Raw genomic sequence first — 16,648 nt, 5'->3', positions numbered from 1 at the left:
TTGGAGAACCTGAAGCAATGCACAGCGCTACATTTTTGTAGCATGGGGAAGGTTTTTCAAGTTTAAGTTGCACATTCCATCAATATAAGTGATGGGAGTAAACCAATAAATCAAGAATATTGGCTTATTGCAGACACATCACTATCGATCTATGTGTGTGCAAATAAGTAACAGGAAACTGCAGACCAGTAAGGCCAAAATGGTGTCACCCAATCAGTTTTGGTTTAGATGTACTACATATTTATTAGATATCAATACAATATTAAATACATGATTTTGGGACAGGAGTTTGCATACTGTCTTCATTTGACTTTCTGCTTTCAGACATCAGTGATTATTGATATGTAAGGGCTGCTGGAAGCTGAAAAAAGCCTTACATGCATCTCTGGAGCACAGCGTCCCAGCAAGTCAATAAGAGCAGAGTAGAAGGTCATGATGGCGTGTCCCATGTGAATGAGGTCATCATCACTGTCCTGGACAACATCTCTGTTACAGAAAACAGTCATTACAGTCAGCCCTGTCATGATCTATATATCCTATATAACCGTCAAGGACTTTGAATAGCATGAAGTGATTGACTATCTCTCAACAGAGCAGCTGACCTGTGCTGCGTGGTCACGAGATAGCTTTTCATGCATAGGCATTTGTGAGTATATTATTCAACCAACTGAAAAAACTGATGTTCCAGCAATCATAAATTGTGTGCACATGTGTGATACTGACAGTGTTCTGTTGGACTGGTAAGTGGTGCAAGGTCCATCCATAGAGGGGTCTTCAGAGATCCTGATGGCTTCCTCCATGGCAGCTAGGAGACCATTTCCTCCATCGCCTTGCAGCGCTGGACCAAAACACTCAGGCCGGCGAATCAACAGTCTCAACACCACATAAGCATTCTCCTCTACACTCTCACCTGTGGTTAGAGAACACGAACAAGGTGAAGACAAAATACTGCTGGACTGTGTGACAGACCAGGGTCACCGGTCATGTTCTTTTCAGTGTTGATACCAAATATTAGTAACCAGGACGACTGTCAACTGATATTTGGAAGCGATATATTGTACATTTGCCCGAAAAATGACAATTTTTGTGTCCAAAAAAATGAATAACACAAACCCCAATAGAAACCATCACTGAAATGTATTGTATAAATCTATAGAGAGACACCAGATAGAAAAAGGGAGCTGTACCAGAGCCAGAGAAGCGCAATTTATTTGATCACTTTTTTTTCTTTCTTTTTTTTGTTTTAAATAGCATTACCAATAAAATGCTGAATGCTGAATACCAGATCCAAAACAGCCTGGCCAATAATCTGTCAACCCCACATGGGAGACTAATGGACATTTTAAAGCAGCTGCATTTTTTATTTTTTATTCTGTTTCTCCCAAATCTACCAATAGAAGAAATCTGACCAACATTCTGCTGAATTTATGAAATATGAAACTAAGAAATTGAGAGCAGCAGCAAATCAAAACACAACATTTGTATTAATATCGGCACAACTTTGTGCACAAGTTTGTTTAGAGAACAAACAACTGAGGGGCATGTGGTATGAACAGCCAATGTTCATGCCATTGGATGAACTGTCAACACCTTCAAGGGCAATTTGAACGGATGACTTTTGGGCACTGCTTCAGTGTAGGAAAAATCAATAGCAGAATGAATTACCTATATTGCAAATAGCTTACTTAATTGGACGCACAAAATGATGCTGCCTCTTGTGCCTTTGTACTTTGCTCCGAGCACTGGAGAAAATATTCTAGAAGCCCTTCAAGCAATAAATGCCCTGAATAATTAACAAGTAAAAAGCATAACCGGATACATAAAGAAATAAACAACGCATTTAGTTTAAACAATTAAAAGTGATAGTTAAACACTATAGGCTGCACTTCTTAAGTACACCTCACCCACCTAAAATAAATGGCTAAATAAAAGAAGCCAACTAAGCCAATAAACAAATAAAAAATAAAACATCATTTAATATTCTGTGATTTACAGCATATGTTAAGTATAAATGATTTAAATTTACCATGGCAAAAGACAGCAAAACGCAGAAAGTCCAGGTAACGTTCGCCCTCCACAGGATTCCATCCAATGTCAGAATAGCCTTTTGCCACCAGCATAGAACAGCTCTGGAGACCACAGCCAGCAAGGCACTGCACCACCTAGACAGTGCAATACATTAGAAGATCAGAAACTATCATACTACACTTTTTTTTCTTTGCGATTAATGTTTGTTGTCTTTACATTCCTTTTTTAGAAACTGAACGGGTAAATATGCTTTCCGTTTTTCTTCTCCTTTAGCTATGAACAGGTTGTCACCTGCTCTCTGTTTGATATTTGTGAACTTTACAGTATTGTCAACACAAACACAGATGCTTCAAATATGCACTGACTGCTTTGTCCAAGATTTTACATCAGTTACAGATTCTCACCTTCTCTAGGTCGGGTTCCCTCAGTGCTAAGGCCAGTTCGTTATTATCCATAACAGAGGCTGCTGCCACATCTAGAGGAGTGGCCCCACGCATGGACGGTGACGCTACGGAACAAAGGCACAAAACAATCTAGACACCCACTTAAACTATACATATTGTCAGGTTTTTGGATATTTTCTTAATCATAGGGAAAGGATAACACCTTCACAAGATTATTTTACACCTAAAATTTGACTTGTTCACATTAAAAGTGAGTGAGTTTTCTTTCACTATGTTTATGGGTGAAATATTAACATTTAAGAAAATAGTAAAAAGACACAATAAAAACATACATCTGCGTAATTTAACGTAACAGTGACGCAATCCATTTCTACTTAGTGAACTACCTTTGGAAACTTTCAGTGTTTTAAATGTAATGCCATCCCTGAGAAACCACCAGAAACTATGGCCTTCAAAACTGCCAGGAAGTTGAATCAACACCTCCCAAAAACCGACTTATAAGTTTCCCAAGTGCATCCTGCAGGAGTTTCTGTCAGCACTCCCACCTAGACACAACCAGGAGAAGTGACAGAACTTACCGAGCCCAACACTGCTGTTTTCCAATAAGTAGCTGAGATGGTCAAACAGGGCTCCCTGATTGTGACGACTGATGCGGCAGAAGTAACACAGGAAACGACAGCAGCTGGCCACCATCTTGGGAAAAGTAATTTCCTAATAGATGCAAATTTATTGATGGATACAAAAGAGAAAAATGTGAGGAGGTACATGGATATGTAATGATTCACAATCAGTCTGAACACCTTATGTAAGCTTTGCCGGCGGATTAAAAGACCTGAACAACATTTTATGACAGATTGTCTCAATACATTTCAGATCATTTCTTACCTTTGATTGTCCTTCTCCTAGAACGTTGACCATCACCTCCATCACAGTCTCATGCATTCCCAGTGCCCTCATTAGGTTGGGGTGTTGGTAGAAAACTTTATTATTCATGATGTCTCTTTACATGTCACAGAAAGACACAGAAGAATAATTTCCACAACAAGAAGTATACTATGATGCATATGTGTAAGAAATTGATCAATACAATAAGTCACACAAGATCACAGTGGCCAAGAGGTGTCAAAATAAGCCACTACACATCTTGTCCTACCCAAGTCTTCTGATCATCAGCCTCTCTTCCTCTTTCCCCATCCGGACACTGAGCAGTGAGCGGATTTGGCCCAGGGAGGACAACAGTGCCATGGTGTCCTCCACTGAAGACTGGCTGATTGTGTAGGCTTTGCAGAGGGCTCCCCCCATTTGGCCCCCGAGGCCCTGATACTGGCGGTGCAGTAATGAGAAGATAGCCCTCACTAGTTCTGGGTCATCCATCTCACTCTCTTGAGCCCAGCGCACCATCGTTTCAGAGATCAGCTTCTTCAGGGACTCTAAAGAACCAGACAGTGAGATGTGGTGATAAAAGTGGAGCAGTGGAACCCTATAACCCTCTTTTTTTTTTCCAATGACTTGAGATGTGCAGTATCACATGTTGTTGCTGTTATTTTCTAAGTAGTTATTCAACAAAAAAGGTTGGGGGGTCTGTTACAGTAGATATGTCACTACACTGGCATACATGGCATCTTTATAATTTTCATTCACATAATTACTTTCATCAATATCTTTAATTACAAAACAGCTGTATATGTTATTGACCCTGAACCTAAATGATGAGTTGCATCATTCCAGATGCAGGCAAAAGTGAGACCAAGAAACTTGCACTTACTCTGACTGTTTGATGTGCAATCGTCCTTTTCTGTGGGTGTCTTATTAAGTCCAGTAACTCTCGCCACTAGATTGAGAAGTCGATCTTTTACAGACGTCTCAGCATCCTCTTCTTCCTCTGAGCCACTGTCCAATTCGAAGCCTGCACAATGATAGCAAAGTAAGATGAGATTTTCTCAGTGGCAATTATGGTAAGTACCTCCTCAGAGTTTTTTTCTTAGCTCCCTGACTCATTGAAAATTAATATTGAATCAGTCAAGAAAAGCCCTGCTCCAACCGCAGTGTGTGTTGAGGAGGTGATGGAAATCCAGCAGCAGCTCTTGGATTTCCACTGGACACGGACAGCTGTCTTGCTGCTCATCCTCTCTGAAGCTCAGCAACAGATTGATCTGTGGACAGGTCATAGATTATGAAAACTGTATACCTGATATGGCAACACATCGTGAGCCATGATGTTTCACCATCTTTCTGTGTTATACACTTTATCTTAGCTCCAGGAACATTGCACAAAACCATAACTCAGTAATTCTACCCCTGCTTTTCCCTTTAGCTAACAGTGATAATGTCATTTACGCCCACTCAACCTGTTCCTGCGGAGGTAAGCGGAACTCCTTCGTTATGCGAGCAGTAAGGGCGGCGGACATGTTGAGTGCCTGCATGACTTGGTTATAGCGGAATTGTTGGTTCTCCTGCAGCTGACCCACAAAGTTATCAGAGAAGGCAATCACAGCTTCCACCCGGTGCCGCAACTGGCAATCACAAAGGTAGGATAGCAGGTGGCAGAGCTGGAGGAAAACAAAAAAAAACACAAGAGTAAAATATTCCTTTATGAGTAGTTTTAAACCACTTATAGGGATCTAAGCACAGCACCTGAAGCAAAGCAAAATGACATTAATGGTAAGAGGGAAAAAAAAAAAAAGAGAAACACCTCAAGTTTGACAGCTTCTGGAAGCTTCATTTTAAGAAGTCCTTGTTTAACATCTTCTTTCTTGTTGCCCTCTTTGCAATCATTTTCATCATCACTAGATTCTTCTTCTTCCTCCTCCTCCTCCTCCTCCTCCTCCTCTTCCTCCTCTTTGGCAGTTTCAGTATTTGTGTAGAAAACACCTGGCTCCATCAGTCTAAGAACCTTCCCCAGGTCCTCATCCCCAAATAACCCCATGACCAATAGGCTATAGAACAGTCTTAACAGAGGAACAAGCAGAAGCTCAATATTGCCTCCTGCAGGATCCCTCACAGCCTGACCCACAGCCCAAACTCCAGCAGTCAGCATCTCCACAGTCAGATTCTTCAATATGTCCAGAGGGATTTCTGGGCTGTCTGTGCAGGCTATTTCAACCGTGCTATCTCCGTCCATCCCATCGATTCTGACAAAACAAGGAGATGAAAAATGCATCTGTGGTTTAAGGCCTGTGCTACGCCTAGCGCTGGGAATTCCTTCTGGAGGCTGATTATTCCCTTCATTAACAGCATTAGCAGGGTTGGGATAGAGGGTGATTTCCCTGGTTTGGTCAGTCATAGGAACAACGTATTCATGGTTCATCATGAGACATGCTGTGCTGTGGCAGCTGAGGTAAACCTGGGGAACAAAAGCAATAATTGTTAATTCAGTTATTCTCCAAAGACCACAACATCATTTTATTTTTTTCTAACTTTAACGAGAATAAGCACCTGACTAAGCAGTTGATAAAAAGCAGAGCGGAGTGGGCCAGGGAGGTGGGGATTCTGAATAGCATAAAAGACTTGCGACTGGTCCACGTGACTGCAGAGGGCGTGGCAAACTCGGGTGTTTCCGAGGGCACATAAAGAGCAGTAGAGGAGGAGGGTATGGTGGTGAAATGTTAAAAGGTCGTCGAGTTCTGACAGCTCCAAAATGTCAACACACCTAAAAGAATGTTATTGGGAAGAAAAGACAATTTCAGTGTGGGTGCTTGCTTTAAATCTTATTAAAACTGCTGCTGAAAGCTTGAAAAGAAGTCGAAACTACACGTGTTGCATTATTTGAAGACTGCATTTTACAGATCACAGTCGAGCACGAAACATGTGAGATGATGTATGTAAGCCCGTCTCCAAAAACATTATTTCATCCTGAGTCTAACCTGTTTTCATCAGGCATCTGAAGAGACATGACTTGCAGGGGCTCACAGCACTGAACCCTCCAGCCATGCTGCTCATCTGGATGATCCACTAACACCTTTAATGGACAGTCTGGTACTCTGGTCCATGAAACAGGGCTGAGATGCTGGACCTGAAACCTTGGTGGGCACTGAGGAGTGGCGTTCCTTCTTTGGCTGCGTAGCAAACCTGATGACAGTGGCATCACATTCTGGATTGAGAAGAAAACAAACAGAGAAGAGGGTCATAGACCATTAAACTTTTATAGGCAATAAAACAGGCTGAAAGACAGATTGGAAAAAAAAGTACCCAACAAAGCCGAATCATCCCAACATTGAACTGGAAGCTGTTGATTAACTCACGCATCATAAATACTCTCTAATCTAATCTGCCTGTTAATCTAATAGGTTAAGTTTTTTTCTAGAAATCCTGATGACATGCAAACAAGGGTGAACAAATGTCTTAGGTTAATAATTAAAAGATTCATTACCTTGATGCGTCCCAGTTCAAACTGAAACATGTTGCTGGTGGTGGGTTTGACAAAAACAGCAGGAAACAGCTTTGTATTGGCCTCCACCTGGTTTGTAGTAAAACAGTGTTATCACCGGATTGAAAATGTAGTTACTGGCCATAATAACTTAAATAGGTTTCCCAATTGTAACATACATAGTTCTGTAATGAGTTTAATGTATTAAATTTAAAGGTATTACATGCAGCAAACAGTCTGAATACTGAAGAGGGACTAGTCAGAGAAAAATACTTTAAATCAGATCAGCCTGGTGTGTGACCTACTTGGTAGAAAGTGGCCATCTCCACTCCACTGGAAGTGAAGGTGAGCAGCCCAGTGGTTGAGTCAATTAAACAGCCAATTTCCAACCCTGCACTTCTCCGACTCTGAGACAGGCCTGTTGCCTCTCCGGCACACACCATGTAACAGTTACACCGCTTCACACTTTGCCGGAAGATAAGAATACGTTCAATTATCAGTTTCATGCTAATTTGCAGCACACCAGAATAAAAAATACTCTTCAGTAGTACAGTAAATAAATCTCATCATACAGTCTAGTGAATATGGTGTAAGAAAGATAATCATGACAACATCTCAGACTGCAATTAATATTAGAACCGTGTCTCCCATGCTAACAACATAATTGTCACTGTGCACACTAACCTTTCCTGGACTTTGCCACTGTCGTCTCCGAGGGTGACAGTCACAGTGTGGACGCTGTCAGGGTCGAATGCTGTGTCATGTTGATGAAAGTCAGCAGTCACCCAGCCGACCCACACATTGAGCGGCTCCTGGCCTGGAAGAACCCTCACTGAGTAGTAATACTGAAACAGAGAAGTCAGTTGGTATTCACTGTTTAGGATTTGCAACTCGCATTCTAGGTTTATAGTGTCACCGGCAAATAACTGAAGCTCACTGCATGTCCATGAGCCTTACATTCCAGTTTGTTTAATTTGTATACGCTCTGAGGTTGCAGAATGTCCAAATACATTAGTCTTGTCTTTCATTATTTGTGTATGTAAATAAGGAAATTACACAGCATAAAATATTTGTTTTTCTCATCAGCACAGACGATTATGATGACATGAACTAAAAGGAGAATTAAAGTCTTACTCTGGAGCTTTGAATCAGGTGATCATAGTTGTCTTTGTCAACTACAACATCTTCAAGAAGTCTTGCGGATGAGTTGCTGCTGAGTAATCCAGGTTTAGTCCTCTTCAGCATGAACCTTACAGAACAGATCACACAATAATAATTCCTGCAAATTATTTTGCCGATGAGTAGTGACTGTGATAATGCAGTTAGTTCTCTCTTTTTGCTTTATTTCTTACAGCTTTCATGTCCTTTATTCTATGTTTTTGGAAACGTAATTCAAAAACCATGCTTTTGTTATTCTAAATCAAAGCAGACAAATACATAATAGTTCTGACTAACTGGTACATTATTATTCTACATCAAGTAAAATGAGTGAACTAAATGTTCATGTCTGTGTGGGCAGTTTTCTATATTTCAAATGTTATACAACTTAAAGCACATGCTCTTAATCTTAGTGTCTCTATAACCTACCGTTGTTTCAATCTTGATGTTTTGTCTTGGCTGTGATCCTTATGGTTGAGCTCATCTCTTGAGCCAGCAAAGCTGTGGGCCGACTTCATCAGCACTTCAAAGTCAGAGTCAACCTCCTCTTGCTCTTTCTTTCCTAAAAGGACAACAGGCATTAATTACAGAAGGGCCCCGGGGAGCTTAAGCAGAGCAATTCATCAAGGTCATAATGGTAGAGTACCAGTAATCTAGACAGTAATCTAGACGCACACTAATTATTCCACTCAGTGGTTCAATCATTTTTACATGCTGCATCAGGTGTTATGCCAATTGTGGTTTGAGCCTGTGGCGAGCTAAACCAGTCCTTATTGTTGTCATTTGCAAAGTTTTCTTAAGTCTTCTCTGTGCTTAACTTGAACATACTGTATATAATATCATTGAACCTGGAGAGAGCGAGTTGGAGGCCATGGGAAGCACACCCCCTGCAGGGCTTCTGAGAATGGCAGCACATTTGATGGACATGCTGAGTCGGTAAAAGCCCATCTCACTCCCCGCCCCGTGGTGGGCTACCAACCGCTGAGAGACCCTCAGGCTGGATGAGGAATCCTTGGAGCCACTGACTCGGGTGACCTTGAATAATATTTGAACAAGATTTTCAGGATCGGAGTCACGAATTAACCATTGCTGCCATAAGCAAGTCTCTGGGCTGATAAAGGCCTGCATATAAATAATAGAATAAAACATTGTGTACTACATGGTTAAAAATGCACATTAACCAAGTACTGGGGAAAAGAAATCTAACAGATCAGGAAACTAACCTGCAAGTTGTGATCATCAGGCAGAATGGAGGTAAACTGAGGTTGTTGCCAGCTCATCCACAGGGCGGGGTCTCTGGCCATGTTGACAGCAAAAGGCTTATAGCCCTCCTGCAGGCCACACACAGTGAAGTAGCGCAGAGAGCCCACTCGGCGGCCCAGGTTTAGCCGCCCCACCTGGTTGACCCCAACACTGATCACAGGCAACAGACCTGGAAAATGTATAGAGACAAGATGAAAAAAGGTGACATAATATATTTAAGTCTTTGATATAGGTTGGACTTCTTCTTCCAATAAAGGAAAAAAAAACATTTTGATTTATTATATGACGCTGTAAGTCAAAAACTCATCCAGACCATCTCTGATATCAAAGTCCTTGGCAGCCAGCTCTGATCCTCTGTCATTAAACAGCACCTCTCCATTGAGCGTGACCATCATGGTGCATTCAGTCATGTCCACCAAACAACCCACCACATCGCCTCTGAGCCACGGACGTCCCAGAGGTTCACCTCCCCGATGGTGCCACTGAGCCTGAGAGCAACAATGAGTAAGAAAGGAGACAATTGTAAAAAGCCTGGCATCAGAACAGGTAAACAACAGAGGAACTGATGGTATTTAGAGTATGGATTATGTAACATTTTTGTTTACGCTGCCATCTAATAACTCAGGTCTTCCTCCAATTGCTTATGTCAAGAGCAAAGACCTTGTTTTTCTTTCACACGTCAATTTCAAGACTTTGGAATATCCTTCTTATCCCATAAAACATCCTATTTCAGACTAGTGTAAGGCAGTTTCATTGCAATATCTGTTACTTAAATTATTTACCTATAAAAAATGACTTCAAATATATATATATATATTTTTAAATCATGCTCTGAGCCAGAAATCCCCACTTGAGTGGCACATACATACACCAAACTTTTCAAAATCTATTCTGAGCTTTCACAGAAGGCTTTTTTTCCATTTGTCATTCATAGCATGATTTATAGAACATCTTCTATCTTAAAACATGGTGAAAAGAAACTTTTTGTGGCTGTTGACAGCGTTTTGTGATTTATAGCTGGCAATAAAAGAGATATCTAAAATTCCCTCTGCAAAAACCTTTGGCAAAATAAAACAAGAATATTGAACCTGGCTATATGCAACACTCAGATTTCTAAACTCATGATAAGAAATATAATAACCATAACCACGACTGTCTGTGTTGTTTAATCACCAAGTGGAACTCACATGTCCTGATGTGCAACTAACGTAAAGCAACGTGTTCATATTAGCTGTTTATTTTGGAATTTCTAGTGTTTAGTTTCACCTGCTTCCATTAGATGGTTATTTCATAAACAAGCTCAAGGCCACAGCTTCGTTTCTGTCTGCACTCGAAAACATTCGTATACTGTGTGAGTAAATTAAAAATAAAAAAAGAAGAAGAGAAAGAATTCTAAGTTGTGATAACACCACCTTTAACATTACCCTTAAGTTTTATTATAACAAATACAAAAAACAGCATTAGGGCTTTAACAAACTGTGATTTGGGGAAGGAATGCTGCTTTAACAACAACCATGTTCAGTGGCCATATAATGAACTGTCAAATTTGAATATCTCACCTCGCATCCGTCGAAGACATACGCCTGGTCATCTGAGCCGAGCTCTTTATCTGGGGTACAGGCCGGTCGGGCCCAGCCCACTCTCATATTCCCTGCTGTCAGTATTTCAAATTCAAAATACCACTTCCCCCGAGTCACAGCATATGATTTATCTGGCCTGAACACTCTGCACTTCTCCGCAGAGAACAGACAGGGTTTTGATATCGTGGCTGTAAAAACAAGAAACAGAGAAAACAAGGGTGTCTGCTAAAATAAAAACGGTCTCATTAAATACAGTGTATCTTTGCAATTCAGTGTTGCAAGTGCTATACTAACAGGGCTTTGAGACATACTTCGTTCTTGGTTGAGGGGCTCCAGGCTGTAACCATATGCCAGCAAGGTACAGACAGCCTCTCTGACACTCTCTCTGCCCATTCTCCGAGTCCTTTCATCAAGAAGGCTGTAGGGCACGAGGTATGGGCTCCGCTTCGCTTTCACATCCTAGAAGTACAGATGCAAAGAGCAAAATGGGAAACTATATTTGTCAGAAAACAGCATCAGTGTTTGCCTGGACAGAACACATCGCTATTCTGTGCAATTCTGTTGATGTTGCTGAAAGACTATCTGATAGTTTTTCACATTCTATATAGACGTACAACTTTGAGTGAAGCAACAATCAATAATATGGCTGAAAACACATTCAACATTCAGATGCAATTCCTCCTCTGATGAATGCAGTAATGTAGGAGAACATCAACCTGTTGGGCTCCATAGGTCCATCCCTGTTTGATACGCTCTCTTGCCCACGTATTGTGTTCATTCTCTGCCAGCAGGTTAACCACTTCCTCAACGGTTGAGGTCAGAAAAACCTGGCTCAAATCTATTGGAGCGGGCCTATAGCCACTGAGCTGTTCATACCTAAGATGGAGAAGGAAAAACAGGGCATTAGTGGGTCAAGATGTGAACAAAAGTCAAATAATTACTGGAAAGGTCAAAATGTACGTTTGCTTTTACAGTATTCCTGAAAAAGGCAGCTGTTTGGCCACGTTTATACATATTTACAAAAACCGATCTATGTTTTCAAAAAACCTTTGTCTACACAAACCCGCATAAACACGTTGTTAAGGGCAGTGTAACCAGAAGCATAAAGCCATGCTAGCCAATCAGAAACCTGGAGAAAACACAACAACGAATGGCACAAATTACTTCCTGTTACTCCAACGATAACGGCAGGAGGGTCGTGAGCCGTCCTTCTCCTCTGCTCCTCCACATAATAGAACATTTCTGAATGTGAATGCAAACAGGCCAAAAGCGTTTGCGCAAACGTAAAAACAAGCACTGCTTTAACAGCATCCATTTCTGTCACAGTAGCCAAACTCCGTCTCCTCCTGTCTACATGCAAATGTAAAGACGGAGTTTTCCAAAATCTCCACTTTGGCCGTAGTTTTCAGATATGATGGTTTTCAGTGCCTTGTAGTTTCGTTTCCGTGTAAGCCAAAGGCCCAAAAGTATTGAAAAATCACCATTTTTGCTATGTGTAAACAAGACCTTAAGCAGCCTTTTGCAAACTTCTGATGTAACACTGGATATGTGGAAACTGACAAGTGAATTCCCCATGTATAAAGACACTAAATATGTACGTGACCTTTACTTACTTAGTGGGAAGTCTCTTGTATTTGACATGTTCCTCTGCATGGTCATCCGTCAAACCGATGTGAAACCCAAGCGCAAGTAGAGTCCTCCAGTGGAAAAACACAGAAACATTCACTCACACAGCGAATATGAAATCTGAATAGCAGAAGGTCTACTGACATGCATTTATGTATCACACTCTTTCAATATTAAAACTGTTGAATAAATGAATCTAAATAATCAGGTGAAGTAATTTATTCAGCTTACCTGAGGGTGTCCTGAGCCATCTGAAGGTTCTGGTTTCTCTCCAGCTCCGGCAGCTTGGAGAACTCCACCACACACGGATCATGCTTCTTACCTTCATCTCTCACCTGTTTGACAAAAAAAAAACACTTTTTTTTTCTTGACAAAAACTCACTGCAAGCACAACTAAAGTAGATGACACAATACTTATTTTGGTTATTTGTTTTAATTAAACTACTGATACTGTATTATTTTGCTTACAGGTGCATACGTCCATCCAAGATCAATCTTGTCCATTACCCAGAGTTCATGAATATTCTCAGCCATTTTTTCTCTGATGTCCTCGAGTTGTGGGGGCAACACTACCTATGAGGATAACGTGAGCAACAGACAAGTAACTAATCTATATTGATTTGGTTTGTCTGTACAAAGGGTCAGGTTCAAAACGTATGTAAATGAATAGCATAAAATTTCAAATCTTTTTGATCAAACTATTTATTACCTTACTGATGTCCACTGGTGTGGGAGTAAAGGTAACAGGAGTGTTGGGTACAAAGGGGCCAATTAGCTCTTGTTTTCCTTCTCCACGATCCAACATGTATTTCTGACATGGCTCTACCTTCAGCTTGACTTTTGGGAGCAGAGCTTCAGAGCATGAAGCAAATCCTGGTGGGGGCAGGAAGCGAAAGTTCCCATGCCTTCCCCCAAACAGAAAACGAACCCTGATTTCCAGGAAAAAGAGAAGAAAAGCAATTATGGTTTTACATTCATTATAGAGACAAAACCATGACCTCAGACAAAAATGCATATGGATGATATTTCAGTAGATTTGAGATTAACATCATTACGACAGAAATGGGATGATTAAATGAAAACAAAGCTAGAGCGCTAATAAATACAGAATGCTAAGTCAAGATTAACTAAAACCAAAAGCAAACCATTCAAAACAGCAAAACAACAAGAAGATTGCCACTACTGACTTGACTCCAGCAGAGAAGCTGACCACAGGACAAAGAAGCCCATTAGCACTGAAGTTCTCCAACATGCCCTGCACAGGTAGGCCGTTGACCCGGAAGGAGATGCAGGGAACAGTGAGGTCAAGACAGCAGCTAACCACATCATCGTCTCTCAGCAGGTGAGGGAAGGGCGAACTGACTTTGCGCGCCACGCAGCCTGAGATTCAATAGACACAGTCACTGGTTAATTTCTTCTAAATGCAAAAGTGCAGCAAGCCAAGTTTGAAGATTTACAACGCTTTATCAAATTAAACACCAACAGCAAAAGTAAAATGCTTTTTGTATTATTTATGTGTATGTATTTCTTTTACAACTATATTGAATGTGAAACTAATTGTAATGATTGGGGCTTCTGGGCCAACTGCCGAGCTACGATTGATACATTGACAGTATTTTATTGTGGCATTTACAGTAAAAGACTTTGCTTCACTTACACTGCTGTTACAGCACCCATACTGGACAAGACTACAATGCAGCGAGTTTATTATTTTTCACACTTTCTGAATTGAATGCAATGTGGCATAAACAAATCAAAAGTTTTTTTTGCTGAATCACTTAGAGCAAGCACTGGCGTTGCTACTCATAACGATAATTTACTGTCCCTCTGTGGTCATGCTTAAAAGAACAAACAGTAATATGTTAATGGATCTTTCTGGATAATTAAGTGCTGCTGAACATCATCAGTCGCTGCAGTCATTCCAATAGCAATGGTGAGATTTCAAGTTTCCTAAACAGGCGTATTAAAAAAAGATCTACTTTATTGAATTTCTTCATTGCTCATTCTAATTAGGTAAATCTTCTATATGTGGCTTCTACGGCAATAAGTTAATGCACGACGATGAACTTTCAATCTTAATTTGTGGCATTTCGCAACATAAACAGACACAGATATTTGCCTCAAAATGATTTCCACAGATACTGAGATGTGTCTGTGGAATATGTGGAGCAACTGAGCAGGTCCAAATCTACATTCTTTCTGGATATTTAAATTTTAATTAAACTCAAAAGATTAGCTAAAAAACCCATGTGACTGCTCATCATTTTGCACCCTGACAAAACTGATTAAGACTGAAATAGGGTTATGCAATCATGTTCCAGTGATCAAGATCCCCAGAAATACTACACAACAAGTCTTTTATCTCTTGTTTGAGCTCATCCTCACCTGACCAGAGGTGAAGCCCATCAAAGCCGTACGAGCAGAGGTCGTCTCCCACCCCGTTGCCCCCCCAGCCCTCTCCTCCTGTGGGCCTGGGCTGATAGCCTCTAGTGCAAGCCCAGCCAACACGCAGGTGTGTGGGCTCAGATGTAAGGAAGGGGTCGACGTGATCCACAACCAGCTCATAATACCACTTCCGATGCTGGGCTGAATCTTCCCCCATATCCAGGAAGATGTTTGGTCTCATGCTGTGGTGGAGTAGTGTGACAGACAGGAGCAAAGAGACATAAAAAGGGCAGAAAGGACAGAAGATTGTGGTGCATTATAGTTGCTGAGATTACAATATTTTAGTATATTATTTTGAAAAAATTATTCTACAACTCATGCATTTTCTTTGCAAACACAAGTAAAATGTATACTGTGCCAGTGTGACAAACTATTTGAGTGCACAGCACACTAAGGCAAATAACTTTTAAGTTCCAACACTCCTTTTAGCAAGGCTTAGTGTACAGAGCTTTCAAGCATCAGATCATCACTTGTATCTAGGTTAGGGTTACTGATAGATGTTAAAAAACAAACAGCAGGTCATATCAGTAACTAGTATTAATTATAAGTTACAATAATGGCAGGCGGGCTGCAAGGTGGGGCAGTGGTCAGCACCGCTGCCTCGCAGCAAGAAGGTCGCCGGTTCACGTCCCGGTGAGGACACCCGGGATCTTTCTGTGTGGAGTTTGCATGTTCTCCCCGTGCAGCGTGGGTTCTCTCCGGGTTCTCCGACTTCCTCCCACAGTCCAAAAACATGTTGAGGTTCATTGGTGATTCTAAATTGTCTGTAGGTGTGAATGTGAGTGTGCTTGGTTGTCTGTCTCTAAGTGTAGCCCTGTGATAGACTGGTGACCTGTCCAGGGTGTCCCCTGCCTTCACCCTAAGTCAGCTGGGATAGACTCCAGCCCCCCCACGACCCTAGTGAGGATTAAGCAGTGTATAGATAATGGATGGATGGAATAATGGCCGGCCAAAATGACCTTGTGCAGCTTCAAATTTGAGTGCAAACTCGTAGAGAAACACACTTCAGTACAAGACTGTTTATAAGGTAAACGATGCATCATTTTATCACACCACTGTACAGTCAGAGGATCAAGCACCCAGCTCCAACAGAGTGAGGAGGCGTCTCTGCTAAAAGCTCAGCTGATTATTTCAAGTCAGTTTTAGAGCCTGAATCTCCCTTTAAAATGGTATTCATATCATATGAAGAAATCAAGCATATCAACCTTTAGCTCTAAATCAGAACTTTCAGTATTTGGAGCAACCACCTATCGAGAAATAGAGTGTAAAATGAAATGTGAGACTGGATAAAATGGATGAAAAGAATGGACAGAGAAAAAAAAGAATAGACAAAAGAGCATCTGGGAGAATTGGCAAAATGCGGTGGGCGAGGAAGAGAAGATGGAGAAAAGAAAGAAAATTGATGAGATAAATGAAATCTGAATGAAAGCAGATGTACTAATGAAGCATTTAGATGAACAAAAAGTAAAAGTGATAGAACAAGAAATGCTTGAGGAGAAAGAGAGAGCTGGGAAATGGACTGAGCAGGTGTGAGGAATATGAGACAAAATAAGCTATAAGGCCTGAGGAATAAAATGGATAGGGCTGATGGAGAAAAGCATGATAAAAGAAGGCAGCTGCTTACAGAGAAAGGGCAGATTGAGAGAGAGAGGAAAAAAAAACAAGCACAAAGGAAAAGGGAAATGGAAACTGCCTCCAAGATCAGACTGGCACAGTGGGCCAAAATATTGAGAGACAGAGGAATATGAAGCATGATGAAACCGGCTAAAAATGTCCAA

At 41.1% G+C, this 16,648-nt stretch overlaps 1 protein-coding gene across 1 annotated transcript in view; it reads right to left on the bottom strand.

The window, feature by feature from the left end:
• The window catches only part of LOC103356321 (ryanodine receptor 2), a 64,882-nt gene that overhangs the window by 37,546 nt on the left and 10,688 nt on the right, over positions 1-16,648 (bottom strand). The window contains exons 18-48 of the mRNA XM_008280426.1: positions 14,811-15,052; positions 13,613-13,805; positions 13,135-13,354; positions 12,894-12,998; positions 12,657-12,760; positions 12,413-12,496; positions 11,516-11,675; positions 11,111-11,258; positions 10,779-10,987; positions 9,533-9,707; positions 9,180-9,388; positions 8,805-8,991; positions 8,386-8,518; positions 7,933-8,047; positions 7,483-7,643; positions 7,104-7,263; positions 6,802-6,888; positions 6,296-6,522; positions 5,868-6,081; positions 5,220-5,775; positions 5,125-5,180; positions 4,781-4,981; positions 4,474-4,585; positions 4,198-4,338; positions 3,586-3,862; positions 3,318-3,432; positions 3,011-3,143; positions 2,433-2,536; positions 2,027-2,162; positions 724-910; positions 378-486 (exon numbers count right to left, since the gene is read on the bottom strand). Coding sequence (XP_008278648.1) covers positions 378-486; positions 724-910; positions 2,027-2,162; positions 2,433-2,536; positions 3,011-3,143; positions 3,318-3,432; positions 3,586-3,862; positions 4,198-4,338; positions 4,474-4,585; positions 4,781-4,981; positions 5,125-5,180; positions 5,220-5,775; positions 5,868-6,081; positions 6,296-6,522; positions 6,802-6,888; positions 7,104-7,263; positions 7,483-7,643; positions 7,933-8,047; positions 8,386-8,518; positions 8,805-8,991; positions 9,180-9,388; positions 9,533-9,707; positions 10,779-10,987; positions 11,111-11,258; positions 11,516-11,675; positions 12,413-12,496; positions 12,657-12,760; positions 12,894-12,998; positions 13,135-13,354; positions 13,613-13,805; positions 14,811-15,052 — 5,260 coding nt within the window. The remainder of the gene's footprint in view (positions 1-377; positions 487-723; positions 911-2,026; positions 2,163-2,432; positions 2,537-3,010; positions 3,144-3,317; positions 3,433-3,585; positions 3,863-4,197; positions 4,339-4,473; positions 4,586-4,780; positions 4,982-5,124; positions 5,181-5,219; positions 5,776-5,867; positions 6,082-6,295; positions 6,523-6,801; positions 6,889-7,103; positions 7,264-7,482; positions 7,644-7,932; positions 8,048-8,385; positions 8,519-8,804; positions 8,992-9,179; positions 9,389-9,532; positions 9,708-10,778; positions 10,988-11,110; positions 11,259-11,515; positions 11,676-12,412; positions 12,497-12,656; positions 12,761-12,893; positions 12,999-13,134; positions 13,355-13,612; positions 13,806-14,810; positions 15,053-16,648) is intronic.

Source organism: Stegastes partitus, unplaced genomic scaffold (genome assembly GCF_000690725.1).
Source record: "Stegastes partitus isolate 25-593 unplaced genomic scaffold, Stegastes_partitus-1.0.2 Scaffold192, whole genome shotgun sequence".
NCBI classification, from domain to species: domain Eukaryota; kingdom Metazoa; phylum Chordata; class Actinopteri; family Pomacentridae; genus Stegastes; species Stegastes partitus.
The sequence above is the reverse complement of the archived record's forward strand: the minus strand, read 5'-3'. Positions and strand labels throughout refer to the sequence as shown.